The sequence below is a fragment of the Populus euphratica genome, unplaced genomic scaffold (genome assembly GCF_000495115.2).
Source record: "Populus euphratica unplaced genomic scaffold, PopEup_1.0 scaffold10.1, whole genome shotgun sequence".
Taxonomy (NCBI): domain Eukaryota; kingdom Viridiplantae; phylum Streptophyta; class Magnoliopsida; order Malpighiales; family Salicaceae; genus Populus; species Populus euphratica.
In genome coordinates this window covers 657319-673284 of record NW_011499856.1, presented here as the reverse complement: position 1 = coordinate 673284, position 15966 = coordinate 657319, and the positions used below count along the sequence as shown (strand labels likewise).

Here is a 15966-nt window from a genome sequence, read left to right as displayed (position 1 = left end):
AAGCTGGCCGTTTTGACAGAAAACGGGGCTGTCAGTTTTGTGAGTTTTTCTCAAATAATTCTCCTTTAATCTTGTTGTAATCCGAGAATAAGTTGTTCTTGATGATATATATGTTGTATCCCTTAGTTGAATCTGAGGAAGAATGATTGTGAACCCATTATTTGTTGATAGTGGAAGTTTTTAGGTGGACTACGGTCCCGTGGTTTTTCCCGCATCGGGTTTTCCACGTTAAAAATCTTGGTGTTGATTTTGTGATTATTTGCATTATTTTTCATCATTGTTTGATTCTGTTTTACTGCACAAAGAGGGAAAGAATTGGGACTTGTGAATTGTAATTGTATTCCGCTGAATTGATCCGGGTAAATTGGTGTCCAGTTGTTCCTAGTTTTCCTAATAGTTGAATATTTTGGTAAGTTCAAATCTATTTGTGACAAATGACAAATGGACATCTCATGTTTTGGATCTTATTCATTGTGATTTTTAGGGTCCATTTTCCATTCCATCCAATTTAAGTTATAAATATTATGTTATTTTTGTTGATGATCATTCTTGATTTACGTGACTCTATCTTTTAAAATTTAAATAAAATGTTTTCAACATTTTTATTCAATTTCAGAAATTTATAGAAACTCAATTTTCACTTAAAATCAAAGTATTTTAAAGAGATGGAGGCACTTAATTTACAAATTATCAATTTCAAGATCACTTACTAAACTGTTGCATTCATCATCAAATGTCTTGTCCTTATACACCAGCCCAAACTAACAGGTCGAGCGAAAACATCGACATATAACTGAAACTGTTTTAGCAATGCCTTTTTACTTGCATGTTCCTCTATGATTCCTCTATGATTTTGGGTTAATGCTTTTAGCACAATTGTTTTCATCGTCAATCGGTTGCCCATACCAACTCTTGATGGCTTGTCTCATTTTGAGCTTCTGTATGGTAAATCTTAGATTTATTTCAATTTTCATCCTTTTAGTTGCCTTGTATTTCTTTACTTACGTGACTATGCTCCCCACAAATTAAGTCATCGCAGTCGTCCATATGTCTTTCTTGGCTGCAGTATGTCCCATCATGATTTTTATTGTCTTGATTGTTCTACTATTCATCTATTCATTTCCAGGCATGCTATTTTTGATGCACTTAACTATCCCTTTTAAGGAAATTCTTACTAAATGCGCCTGCTTAACTCCCCTGTTAGTGCATTCCTTGAGCCTATTTTCATTCCAGTGGTTGACTTACCAACACAACCCAATCCTATACCACATGATGTGGATCTTGCTTAACTGACCCATATGCTAGTGTTGTGCCTCTTTCAGGTTTGTAGGCCCCTACTGTTGCCTCCACTATTCTTTCAATGCATGAGCTTTTGCCTGCCTCATCTCTTGTGTCTACTGAACCAAATCCTCTCACTGATGTATGCTCTCCTATAGCCCCGAGCTATCCTTCCCAGACTGGCACTCATCCGATGCAGACTTGCTTCAAATTAGGCATTTTCAAACCTTTTCACCGCTTCCATGTGAGCATAGTTCCTCATTCTAACTTGTTCCACTCTCTTCTCACCATGCGTGAGCCCAAAGGCTTCAAGTCTGCTGCTAAGCATCCTGACTGGATTTCTGTCATGGATATAGAAATTCAAGCCCTTCATTAGAATCACGCATAGGATCTAATACTAAGATCTCCTAACCAAAATGTTGTAGGCTCCAAATGGGTTTTTCACATCAAATACCTATTTGATGGTACTGTGGATCGTCTTAAGGCTCCTCTTGTCACAAAGAGTTACACGCAGCAACCGGGCATTGACTTCACCTATACATTTAGCCCTGTTGTCAAGGCTTCCATAGTTAGAGTTGTTTTGTCCTTGACAATCTTAAATAATTGGTCTCTCTAGCAACTTAACATCAATAATGCTTTTTTTAATGGACTTTTGCAATAACAAGTTTATACAGATCAGCCATCTGGCTATGTTTATCTTAAATATCCTACACATGTCTGACGGCTTCATCATGCTCTCTATGGCCTCAAGCAAGCTCCCAGCGCATGGTTTCATCGTTTTAGCTCCTCTTGGCCATTGGCTTTATTTATAGTTTTGCTGACCCATCTTTATTTGTACTCTCCAGAGGTGATGACTTAATATACCTACTATTGTATGTTGATGATATTTTCATGATTGACAGCAACTCAACACTCCTTCATGGCTTTATTGGTAAGCTAACTCATGAATTTTCCACTAAGAACCTTTGCTCTTTGAACTATTTTTTAGGCTTGAAAGCTCATCGCACATTTACTGGTCTATTTCTTAACCAAGCTAAGTACACCTATGAAATTCTATAGCGTGTACAGTTGGTTGACTCCAAACTAGTAGGTGCTCCCATGGTAGTTGCTCAACATCTTTCCATGGTTGGCCCTGATTTTAATGATCCATCTCTTTACTGGTCATTTGTCGGGGCCCTTCAATAACTTATAATTACTTATCCTGATATTGCTCACGTTGTAAGTGTTATCATTCAGTTCATGCATAAGCTATCTATTTTTTATTTTCAGGCTGTTAAACGAATACTATATTATTTTAAGAGAACTCTTCGCTTCGGCTTATCTTTTACTCCATCTTCTTCTAAAGAACTCACTGCTTATTCAGATGCCAATTAAGCTGGATATCCAGATACGCGTCACTCAGTTTCTAGTTATGCCATTTATTTTGGTGGTACTTTAGTGTTCTAAAGTTTGAAGAAGCAACCAACAGTTTCTCGATCCAGTTGTGAATCTGAATATCGAGCATTGATTTATACTACCACAAAGGTTAAATGGCTGCGACATCTTCTTTAGGACCTTCATGTATCTTCTCCATCTCCTCTGATCCCGCTCTGTAATAATCAAAGCTCAATTTTTCTTGCTATCAACCTAGTCTCCTATAAGCGTTCTATGTATATTGATTTAGATTATCATTTTGTGAGAGAGCTGGCTAGCTCTGGAGTCCTCAACATAGATTATCATTTATGTTTCCACTCACTTACAAATTGCCGATATTTTCTCCAAAAGTCTTGGCTAACCCATCTTTATTTTTTTTCGTTCCAAACTTCGCATCTCTGATTCTGAGATACTAGGCTTGCGGGGGGGTATTACGCATATAAAAGGATCCCCAAGATTCTCCTTAAATCATGTTGTACCTGTTATCAAAACTCAATCTCATTATTCTAGGCAATTCCTTGATTGTAGACAGTAGCTATATATATAAGGATACGTTGACTCTGTATATTGATTACCTTGTTGTAATATTGCTAAAGAAACTTTATAAATAAGATATGCACCACCAGGTAAATACACGGTGATTTTATAAACCTTGTCAGCTATTATACTTATAAACACTTGTTTATATTTAATATTCTATACAAATCTCCAAATAAACTAATTATACATTTAAAAGTAATACTAATTTTTTTACACCTGTTATGCATGGATGGTGTATATTTAACACTTTCACTTTTAAAAACTAATTATCCATGTTGTAACATGTTTTTTATTATAAAAATATTAAGATAATAATATATTAAATTCTTCGGTTGTCAATAAGTTCTAAATTAAATCTACTAATTTTGTTAGCATTGGATGATTCTAATCCTAGTTTATATACAAAAAAAAAAAAAATGTTGGCTCCGCAAATAATTTAATCACTAAAATCATCTCTTCATAAGAGTTTAGGAGTTGTTTGGTGTTATTTTTATTTATTATTTTATTTTTTATGTTGGATTAGATGATATTTTTTTAAAATTTGTTATCTAGAAAATACATACACTAATTGGTGGAACAAATGGAGGGGATAATCCTATCCTTACTTTGTCCTAACTTGGTTTTAGACTGCAACGATCTAGATCTAGAATATCTTAAACCCAGTAATTATTAGGGATGACTGTATCAGGTCCCGTCAAATTTTTTATGCATTCGAACCCATTCACGTTCACCTATAACCACTGCTATCACTTGTAATCGAGTTATCCATTCAGGGGCAATGAGGATATTCTTCACCTATTATCCACTGTCTACCTAACTTGACTTTCTTTCTTTTTTTTTACTTTTTATAGCACATCACAGAATTAATATTCTTATTTTTTTCTAAACAACATTTAAAAACTAATACTATATATTATTTAAAAATATAAATTATATTATAAAATATATTAATGATCTATACTAAGAAGTAAAACAATTGCATATACAAATCATTTAAGAGTTTATATATATATATATATAGGAATCATGTATATAATATTTAATTATGTTCATATTATTTGTTATATATAAAAATATATCAACTACCTAACTTCTATCATGTACTGTTTGGGAGTTGAGAACTTTTATCTTATTCAAACTCGATCATGCCTCGGATAGATCCCAACACTTGGGAGTTGGGACCCAGTTCCTTTGTGAGCCAAGGAGTTCTGAATCAAATTTAAGTTTTTAAAGGGCTCTTTCATATTGCTTTTTTTCTATTTTTGAAAATTAAAAAAAAAAAAAAAACGATATGAAAGAGCCCTTTAACAACTCAAATGGAATTATAGTTTGATGGTTTAAGTTTCACTCATGATGTGTGATTTAGGCTTACCACATGGATAAAATTTTCCTGGCTATCAAATGTACAAGTGAGTGATTTGTCTCATGCGTATGTGCAGGATGGTTTCTGTGAATCCAGAGCTGTCATGGAAGGGTCTGTGTCAAGAAAAAGAAAATGTCAAGATTTCAATAATGCTTGCTCTTTTATGATGCTTTAAGCAATGACCATGAGGAACCATCATATGCGTTGTCTATTCTCACAGGGAGAGCAGCTCAGTGAATGAAATTGTTAGAAAAGGAGTTCATAATCATAGAGAAACAAATTAAGTCTTCCAGAACTTCTTGCATGCCTCTTGGATGTAATTAAGCAATTACATAGTAGGTGTCCCTTTATGAGCAACCAAGAGCACAGATTCAAAGCATCCACCCTGGAATGAACCCATGAACTTGCTGGGCGGCATGTGCTGCAGTTATCTGGTCTGAACCAACAGAATTATAGCTGTTTTCACAAATATGAATAAACAGAAAGGAGATTAGGGTAGCTGTCGAATTAATGAATCAATATTCTGGAAACAGGCCTAGTCTAGTTGATCTGAGTACACATCAGATGAAAGGAATTGAGATATCTTGAGAAGTTGAATGTTTACCCTATTTGCAAAGTGGGATTGCATTCTAAATGCTGGAATAGCCCCTGAGACTGTGCATGCTGATGGCCATAGGACATACTTTGCTGATCATCACCTTCCCATGATGGTCGGAGGTTATTTCTTGCACTGATTTCATCCAGCTGCCGAACATTAGAAAACAGAAGGCAAACCACATTAGCTGACAAACATGAGTATATCAGCAAATGAGAATGTTTAGAAAGAACGTATATAGAATTTATTGTGCTGTAGAATTGAATTTGTTGCAAAATTCGAAAAAAAGGAGTATGCTAGCCAGCATTTTACTACAGGGAAAAAAAATGAAAACAAGGAGAGTGAGAACAAAGAAAAACAGGAAACTCCTGATTCTATAAGAAGTAAATAATTAAGACTGTATTAGGCGGGTGCTACACATGGTTTATTTTTTTTTACTTTTTCCCACTTTTAGAATGTAAGAAGAAATACTTGTAACTTTTGAAAACATTCATGAAATAATGAACAATGCTGTTTCTTAATCATGAGAATGGTTTTAAGGATCTCTGTAGATGGGTTCTTTATAATATCCTGATTAGCATGAGAGATACAGGGCCTTTAAGAAAATTTAAGAATAACTCCTGACAACCTTGCAGAAAACAAGTTTCTATATACCTGGGGCTAACAAGTCACCACCAGCAAGTAGCCTCTCATCCAGTATAAAATCAATTTGGATATAACAAGGTGAAATATTACCTTCATTGTCAAAGCTCTGTTTGCTTCCAGCAACATATGTTCCTGTACTCAAAATACTTTTCAGTTAGCATTGGAAGTTACATAAAGTGAGTTGCACTAGTTATACACTAACTGTCACTTTCATATACCTTATTTTGAAGATCACCAAGTTGGTCGAGCATATACTGGGTCTGCAAAGTGGCATGGAATGATAATAATATCAACAAACACAATATAGAAGAACTAGTATTTTCTTTTCAGCAAATAAACATTAAGAAACAAGATACACAAAGCACTATGAACTCTCCATGCTTTTCTCAAAAGATAAGACCAGCAGGCTCTTAGCCTATGAAAGCCAAGCCAAGAGACAATCTCTTAGTCTATCATTTTCTACAGTAAACTCACAGCCGATTGTAATTGCAGAACTATATGGAAGGATTCTATCAGCCCGTCCTAGCAGGAGCTGCAGAATCAAGGTACCATTGATCTTTCCTAACAAAGACGGGAACATCAAATTCACTACTATACAGCTAGAACAGGCGGCACAAACAAATGGTTGAAAGGAAGATAGCCATTTTACGCCTATCTTAAGGCCGTAAAGGAAAACCAGGAAACGATAGGAAAGAAATAGCAAAAGAAAGCTACAACTCAACAATAACTGAATTAAGAAAAAAAAATCCTAATACAAGAATTAGTTTTGTCGCTAGAACACCTTGTTGCATCTATCTTCCAAGTACCCTTGTCTTGATTTGTAGTCCATGAAATTTTAACATCATAGAAGATTAATGCTAGTAATTGATACCCGGAAAATCGTCTTAATGTGAAATATGAAGTTGATTTTTCCTTGATGATAGAAAGAAAAATATAACAATAAAAACTTAGATTACCTTAGTTGACCGAACTTGCTTCAATGACGACTCCAAATGACGCTCGAGCTGCTCGAGTTCTTTTGTATTCAGAGGTCCGAGGTCCTCTCCAAGAAGGTTCCTGCAGTACAAAAGGAAATTTATCAAGGATATGAAATCAGCATATATTTGATAACAAGGCAGCGTTCACCAAACTTTTACAGTTTCGCAAGAAACTTCAGCTTTAACCACATCTCCAGGCGCATGGCGCAACTAAATAACTTAAAAAGTAAAAGTTGCTAAACAATATCTCCCGGATGCTTGTTATTGTGGTTACCTCTGAGTTCTTTGTAGGGTCTCAAATTTTGCTTTCACTTTCAGGTACTCCCTGTAGCTGCTCTGCAATCATAAACCCAAGTCATATGAAACTACAAACCAAGAATTATAACTGAAGTTATTAATTCTAACGCAAGTCATCTCATAAATGAACAAAACATGATATGTCTCAGGCTTGGTTAGAAAACCATAGCACCCATGAAGTCAGATATTAAGTAGAGCATAATGAACACTTAACCGTAATTCTTCTTCCTTTCTTAATTAATATACCTAACCTTTTTATGTATTGTGGGAACAACAGCATAACCTTTCACCATCCTTGTAATCGAATCATTTTCTATATTGAATGAGCAGTCTCTTTCATTTGTGCCCGTTATGGTACGATAACCCATCTAAATTGTTGCACAAGTTTTTCAAGGATTTTCTAAATTGTAAAGGACTTGAATCTCCTTAAAAGAAATCAAGATGTACATGCCTCAAAATTGATTTGTTTCCTCAACTATCATCTATTATAAAGGAGTACGGAACCAAAGTAATTCAACTGATATTCTTACTAAGAGGTCCTACAGTTCAAACCTTCCTTTTACAACCAAAAGAACTATAAAACACTAATATATAATTAATAAAATAGACCAGGCAAAAAGGTACGAACACCTCGATTGCTAGTCATAAGATCATTCAAGCCTATGCGATTTGGCAAAGCCTTAAAAAACTGAAACAACAGACAGACTTTCTCTGTAACTTGTTTCTGATAAAAAAAAATTCCAAATAAATCTTCGTGTGGGGGTACATTCTCTCTATAAAGGGTAAAGCCTAAAGCTCTACATACCTGTTGGCCAATAAAATTCCCACCTGAAAATAATATGAGAAAATACTTCACTTTTGTTTTTGTTAATTTCTTTCAATACATCATACAACTTGCATACATGAGTATTTATAACTAAGAAGATTTTGTAACTTCAGAGTTCATTAAATTTTGTAATTTACCTATGTAAATAATGAGAGCACAACCTGATGCATTTAATTTTGTGTTACCGTATGTTCAAAGTAGTCAAAGAGCAAAATTCTAATTAAAACCTCTCATTTAATATCGAAATGTTTCAACGAATTTTGTAAGATTATGAGAAAAGAATAATGAATACTCTATACTTCATCTAAAAATTGTATTACACTGTAGTTATCTACATTGTTGTAAAAAGAATAAAACTAAGCTTACCTCGAGCTCCTTGGCTGGTTTGTTGACTTCGTCTGCCCCATAGCTGCACTTCTGATACCTTTCCAGGGTCTTGAGCATGCTGTAAAAGGGAAAAGCATGAAATAAGTCTAACCAAACCACAGTCTGATTATTGGAAAATCAGATATGCAAAAATGAAATTTGTTCTTGTTTTCATTAAAACGAGAACATTATATTAGTCGGGAGCTTACGCAAGAGGGTGTTAAGTGGTAACTGTTACGCAAACATTCGTAATCTAACCATAACAATGGCAGTGAAGCCTTGTATAAAAAACAAAAGACCTGTTTCAGCATCGATCTGGAAACCACATGTATGTTATTTTACCCTCTTTAAAATCTTGAATAAATATATAATTTGGCTTTTAACTATACTACTAGAAATAAGCCATAACCCCCTTTTTTCTATGACCCTAACTCACTAATTTCCTACAAGAGATCGAGAGGTACAGTAAATTATAAGATCTGGTGATGTTTTATCCATCCAATCATAGTGCAAGAATTTCTCCATGCCCTTCAACGCTGTGGAACAAATGAATGAATGTTCATATTGACCTCAAGATGTACATTTCTTTCTTTCCATCTCCATGATATATTCCATGAATGTGACAAATGCCAACCCTCGATCTACCACGAGAAGAGAGGCCTGGTTTAACCTACATATATAGTAGTGATGCATGAAGGGAGTAATCCATGTGAGTAGTACTGTCTACTGTATCATAAATATAGGGTTTTCATATGTATAAATATTTCGGGACAAACCAATCAACGTAATTTTATAACATATTTTTCAATATGGTAATCTTGTATAAAAAAATTAATTTATGCAAGGATATAATTGAAAAAACATATATTTATTTAAAGCATTGTGGATCCCCTCAATATTTCTAAACGTAGTGTACTCATCGAACAATTTCAAAACTGATTCAGTTGATTCAAAACTGGTTACACCAGGTCAATAACCAGTAAACCAGTCAAAACCAATATTGAAACCCAACTTTGAAGTTACACAGTTTGATTGCTTTACGATTATTATTTTTTTCATTTACAGCCTCCACATGCATCTCTTGCGATGTGATCTTTAAGCTCTAAAAAAGTGAAATCAACTAAGTTTGAACTTCATTTCCCATAAAAACTTTATAATTCTCAATTTCGGTATTTAAGACATCATGTCTCGAACTCCCATTCACACTTCTGGTTCTACTTCGCAACCACGTCTTTCCAATTCAATTATTTGGCCATGTTTTAAACGTGAAAACAAAGTGACTTCTGTCGTTTATTTCTCTCTCTCTTCTTTCTTTTATGGCCGGTGCACTAATTTTCATTGTAATTATCTCAACGAAGGCATTTATTTTGGATACGTAAGAATATTTTATGGTTGACAAATAATTTACTTGAAAAGCAGTGATTCGTGATGGTAATAATAAAATATAGGATATAGATGGTAGTTGTTACAGTGACGGAGTGAAGTGATAGTGGTCGTGAAGGTGGTGGATGTAATGACACTGATGAGTTAATTATTGTATATAAAATTTTTTTATGAAAGTTCACAAGTTGAAATATTTTTTAGTAAATTAATTATAAGGTATTTTAAATTGATAGAATTTTTTGTAAAATATATTTTTTTGAAAAAATAGATATAAAAATTTTAAAAATATATATGCTCTTAGTGTCTCTTAATATAATGTTAAGTTATTTGAGACGATGCTATTTAACTTTGCCTATTAATCTCTAACATTATTAACCGTTACTTACATTTGACTTTTGTTATTAATTTTAGTTTTCATTTTGAGATATATAGATAACATGTTTATATGTGTTTGCATAGTAGTTTCCGAGGGGAAAAACTCATCAAAACAAATTTTTTTAAAAAAAGGATGTGATGATATAAAAAACAAAAAACTCCAAGTAGTTTGAGGATAAAGTTTGTATCTTGAATAATCAATTAATCTTTTGGTTCTGATAATCTCATTTATTCTTTCTAGCCAAAATGGTTGAAGACGGGTGCCTGATACTAAAAAGGTCCTCTCTGATAAATTTGAGAACTTTCTAATAATTAAGTCAATAATTTTTTAAAAGAAAATATAATAATATTACATAAAGATACTTTTAAAATAAATATAAATTAGAAAATGAAGATTTTAAACTTTTTTGGTGAACTTGAGAGAACTCTCTAATGATTAAATGAATTTCTGAGAGAAAATATAATAATATTACAAAAAGATACTTGAGAAATAAATATACAATAGAGAATGAAGATTTCAAACCTTTTGTTTAAAGGATTAGTAATCTATTTATAGCCCATGAGTTTTTTTATGGAGAGGGGGACTAAAGTGTAATATTGTTTTGTTAGTATTAAAGAGATAAAATATCTCTCATATATATTAATGTTGATTAAAAATATCATTGACATATGTATTAATGAGAGAAAATATCCTTAACATATGTATTAATGTGAATGAAAATATGGTAAGCTTTTCATGGACTTTTACACATTATCTCTTGCACAACAATAATATCAATTGAAATATAGTAGGTTCTTAGAGGACTTTTATATAATTAATGGGTATAAAAAAAGTAGGATCCAAAATGTAATTTTGTCTAAAAAGGTGGGTCCTTCTTCTAGCTAAGGCCAATGGAGTGTGAATCCTTTCTTTAGTTGTGTATTGATGAGAGAAAATATCTTTAACATATATATTAATATAAATGAAAATATGGTAGGCTTTTCATGGACTTTTACACATTATCTCTTGCACAACAATAATATCAATTGAAATATAGCAGGTCCTTAGAGGACTTTTATATAATTAATAGGTATAGAGAGAATAAGATCCAAAATGTAATTGTGTCTAAAGAAAGTGGGTCCTTCTTCTAGCTAAGGCCAATGGAGTGTGAATCCTTTCTTTAGCTGTGCCCAAGGAAAGTTGGGTTTTATGGTGATTATTTGGGCTTTTAAATCTGGATTTATTAATAGTTTTTCAAGTCATTGTGGTATTTATATGCAAAAACTTGTAAAAATAACTAGTACAAAGAGTTTGTTGATTCTTTATATAAGAAGCGGGTTAAATCCCCAATTAATATAACAAAGAGTCTATATGTAAAGGTATACTTTATGTTTGAAAAAAGAATTTCTAAGTATATTGAGATGAACTATGGAGGAACCCATGCCTAGAAAATTTTCTAGGATGGTGAGATGAAACCATAAAGGAATTCATCATTAGAAAATTTTTCTAATAGGTAGAGAAACCAAGTAGGGTAAGTCTATATTTAGAAAATATTATAAAAGACTGGGAGAGAGGGGGGAATGAATTCTTATCGACATGTATATTTAGAAAATTTTTACAAGGAAGAGAGGACATTTCCATGTTGACACCCATACTTAGAAATTTTTTTAAGGAGCGGAGGGGAACCCAAGGATGGTGTTATTGCAATAAGGATACCAAGTCAATCTCTTTCTTGAAGAGTTATTATATTTTTTAAGAGATGAGACCCCATGTTATACGGCGTAAAAGCCTCCCACTGAAAAGAGAGACCACACTTGAAAGCGAGAGATTCGAGATCATCCCTAGAGATAACATAAAGTTCGAGAGCCTATTTAAATAATTGTGTTAGTTTTTTAGGTTCCAGTTAGTCTTAGTGGTATATATTTAGTCATAGGATGAAGGTCTTGTTACTTTGTTGAGATTATCATCTTAAGCTGTTATGGAGGGTAGAGCTATCACATTATGAAAAATCACTTCCAATGAGATTATGCAACATATACTAAGGAGAATCCTTTCCAAGGAGAGTGCAATTGCACTAGAAAGAATCCTTTTCAAAGATGTTATGCAATAGCACTAGAGAGAACCCCTTATAAAAAAAATGTGTAATTACACTAAGAAAAACCCCTTTTAAGAAGAGTGTGCAAGAGTTCAAAAGCTTCCGTTAAAGATCTGTAAGTAGAAAGTGTATTTCAGAGACAATTATTTTAATTTAAAAACAAACTTATATCCTATCAAGGATAATATATCATAAGGTGACTTATTGGACTTTAAGGAGTCTTCTGATCCATTCTTTGAAGAATGGTGTTATTGCACTAGAGAGATTCATGGCCAATCCCTTTCAAAAGTGGGGATGCCACAAGTGCCAAAAAATTTTGAGGTAACAAAACTTAATTTTACCGATAAGCAACCAACACAGCCCAAGTGACAGGTTATACGTGGTTGATGAGTTGTTGGAAGTTTAGATGAGCAAAATTGCTCGTGATAATTAGTAAATTCATCAAGCGTTCTAGCCCAAATGTGTCATGATGTATGCCATATGAAGACTTTGAAATGTCATTAGAAAAAAACTGACAGCTTTTTTATCATTTTTTCCGTACATGACACAAATAATGATGTCTTAAACAACCCAAGTAGATTAGGAACAAAGTTTATATATTGAATAATTAGATAATTTTTTGGTTTTAACAACATGATATATTCTCTCTAGCCCAAATAAATGAAAACTAGCCCCAAAAACAAATGACCCCTTAATTGCTGAGGATGCAATAAAATTATAATAAATGTTATGGAATTAGAATGGCTATTAGCTTCTAAATCAACAAGAAAGATTCATACACAATAGTGGAGATTGAATGTGTTTTTTTATTATTAATATTATTTATTAGGGGAAGCATTGCACTAAATTTAAGAATCCTGCAGTTGATTGTAACTAGTTTTTGAATTTTGATTTATAAAATTTATACATTTAATTTGTATAAATTTCATGCACCAAGTCTTAGGGAGTTTATTAGGGAGTTTAAATTAAAGTGGATGCATGGACTTTGTATTCTATTTCCCTTCTTCTTTCCCATTTTCTTTCCAAAGATTTTGTATGTCCAAGTTCTAAATATGTGAATTTTGCATACTAAAAAGAATTTACTCCTTGAGATTATCAAGCCAAATAGCAAACAGACTACAATCGATGATGATTACTTACTTCACACATTGATTAACTTCTATGATTGATTGTGAAGAGGGTAATTGTGTTTGCCGTTATGTTAATTAACTATCGTCAGTTATGAAAGTTTGAAATCTATTAATTTGCCCTAGAGCTGGAGTTATAAGACAAAAACCCTAGCAAATGTCAGTTTTACAATCTTAATGCCTGTCTCTAGACTTTCTTGCCTATATTATAAGGAGAAGTTAATTAACAGCAACAAACAAATGCATGTTTGCACTCAAAGATCACAAGATTAATGATTGAAACACTCAAGAAGCTACAATGGATTGCTAATAAATGGCACTAAATTAATCCAACCTCGAAATATTATGATTTTAACCAAAGTTTTCTTTTTAAAATCAAAGTAAATGATAAATCAGTTGATTACTAATCCTAATAAGAGTATTAAAATACCCATAACTCATGTTTCAGGAGGATGTTTGGATAAGTTTTCTTTTTAAAATCAAAGTAAATGATGAATGAGTTGATTACTAATCCCAATAATAGTATTAAAATACCCAAAACTCATGTTTCAGGAGGATTTTTGGATAATTGTTGTAGTTATTTTTTAAAATATTTTTTTAATATATTAAAATAATATTTTTTTTATTTTTAAAATTTTATTTAACATCAAAATATCAAAACCATTTAAAAATAAAAATCACTTTTTTATAAAACCCCGAATCCCCCCGAACATTTCTCAAATCAATCATTCATTTGTTTTTTAGTTTAATTAATAATTAACCACAGTTCCTTTATTGAAACAAGTGCCTACGTGGATTTCTGTAAGAACCATGTAACAAGGGAGAAGTGCTTTTTATACCTAGCAGATAACAGTTGAACATGGCCAAGTAATTATAGGGCTTTTCACAGCTCGCAGCTCTCTCAAACTAATCCGAATTGTCTCATGGGTAAGAACAGGTTCCCAGGATAATCTAATCAACTTCATTTATTAGCATTTTTCAATCCAAAATTTTTCTCATAAAAAAAAAACAAAAAAGAAGTTAAAAACCAAACTCAGAAGAACTGCCAGCTGCTGGATATATCAATTTCTTTTGTTCTTTTTTTTTTTTTTCAACTTGGGGGAAAGAGAAAACAGAATCAGTAACGAATTTTTTTATCAAGGAATTTCAAGCTTCTTGAGAGGAAAAAAACAACACCACCAAGAAGAATTTTGTGCCACTAATGAATCTTTTTTGAAATAAATACTTAATCAGTTAGGTACTCTATAGCTCCCCCAGAAGCAAACATCGAGATTTCAATGATGAACAACAAAAAGACTTCAAATTTGATTCGGATCCCATGAAGAAACTATTGCAGAGAGCAGATCAAACAAAAATATAATTGATTTGAGCATCGCAAGGATTATAACAAAAGTAAACGAAGAATTAATGAAAACAACAAGAAAATTTCACAAACACACACACTTCACCAAGTTCTTAACCGAAGTTACCATCAAAATTAGAAAGTGACCATTCCAATAGTCCCCAGAAAAAGTAAATGCTCAAAATTTGTTAGATAGAGAAAGGTGTAAAGATGCTGGCTTTGTGGGACAAGAATCACACGAAATATCAAGTCCATGAACAAATCAAGATAGCTAAGAAACGGATCCAACATATAATGAATCAAAAACAAAAGGGAAGAATGCATTAAAGATGGAGGTGAGAAGGAAAGGGAAAAAGGGTCATACTTAGATGTGCTACAAAACTCGTAGAGCTTGCCACGGTTAGAGAAGATGATGAGAGCAACCTCAGCATCACAGAGCACAGATAACTCATAAGCTTTCTTCAACAACCCATTTCTTCTCTTCGCAAACGTCACCTGCCTGTTTATCTTGTTCTCTATCCTCTTCAGCTCCACTCTACCTCTCCCCATACTCCTTAAATATCATTACAATCCATTAAAACAAAAAAAGACAATCAGAAACCCTTCTTTCTTTGAAATTAATACATATATCTAAGTTTATGATATACATACTTGTTATGTGTACTGGCTAGAGCAGTCTTTCGTTTTCTTTTGAGTATTTATTTTCCTCGTTTCTTGTTCTCCTCTTAAGAACAAGGAGGTGATTATTGCCTTTAAGAATCAGAACCCGGATTATAACAAAAAAAAAATGTGAAAAAACAAGAGAAAGTTGGATATTTTGAAGAAACCCTAGAGAGAGAGAGAGGCCCACCAATAATAGAGAACTACAGAGTTTGTCCGTAGAAAGAGAGAGTTATGTTTCAAGAACTGCTTTGGTTGTCTTTTCTTCTCTTTATATATATATAAGGTATTCTGTAGAAATTAAAAACAGCTTAGGGTTATTTGTTTTTCTAGATAACTTTTAATTAATACCATAATTAAATGCTTGTTTGTCTACGTAGTTAGCTTTGTTTATATATATATATATATATATTACGTGATTAATTACAGTTTAGTAACGTAGACAAACACGTACTAAGCATCTTCTAGTTAGTATATGATCATTCACATCATTAAATTAGAAACCTTAAAAACAATTCATGTTTGCAGAGTCTTATCTAGACGCCACCGTCTCAACTATCGTGCAGGTGGATAAGTGGATGTTTAGGAGTATAATAGCAGATATTTTTTAAAAATATATATATTAAAATAATATTTTTATTATTTTTAAAAAATTATTTTTAATTTTTATATATTAAAATGATATAAAAAAATAATTTTAACAA

The 15966-nt window shown here is 32.6% G+C and overlaps 1 protein-coding gene across 2 annotated transcripts; it reads right to left on the bottom strand.

The window, feature by feature from the left end:
- Window positions 1-4712: 4712 nt before the first annotated feature.
- Window positions 4713-15524, bottom strand: LOC105123260 (developmental protein SEPALLATA 2-like). Of its 2 annotated transcripts, none has more exons than XM_011022771.1 (9): window positions 15453-15524; window positions 14967-15155; window positions 8301-8379; window positions 7086-7147; window positions 6791-6890; window positions 6053-6094; window positions 5925-5966; window positions 5199-5338; window positions 4713-5050 (listed from the first exon to the last, which is right to left on the bottom strand). In XM_011022771.1, the coding sequence occupies exons 2-9, from the start codon at window positions 15149-15151 to the stop codon at window positions 4966-4968; spliced, it is 735 nt and encodes a 244-aa protein (XP_011021073.1). In that variant the 5' UTR covers window positions 15152-15155; window positions 15453-15524; the 3' UTR covers window positions 4713-4965. The 2 variants fall into 2 exon arrangements, with proteins under 2 accessions (XP_011021073.1, XP_011021072.1); XM_011022770.1 differs by lacking the exon at window positions 15453-15524 and adding an exon at window positions 15254-15445.
- Between the last annotated feature and the right edge of the window lie 442 nt (window positions 15525-15966).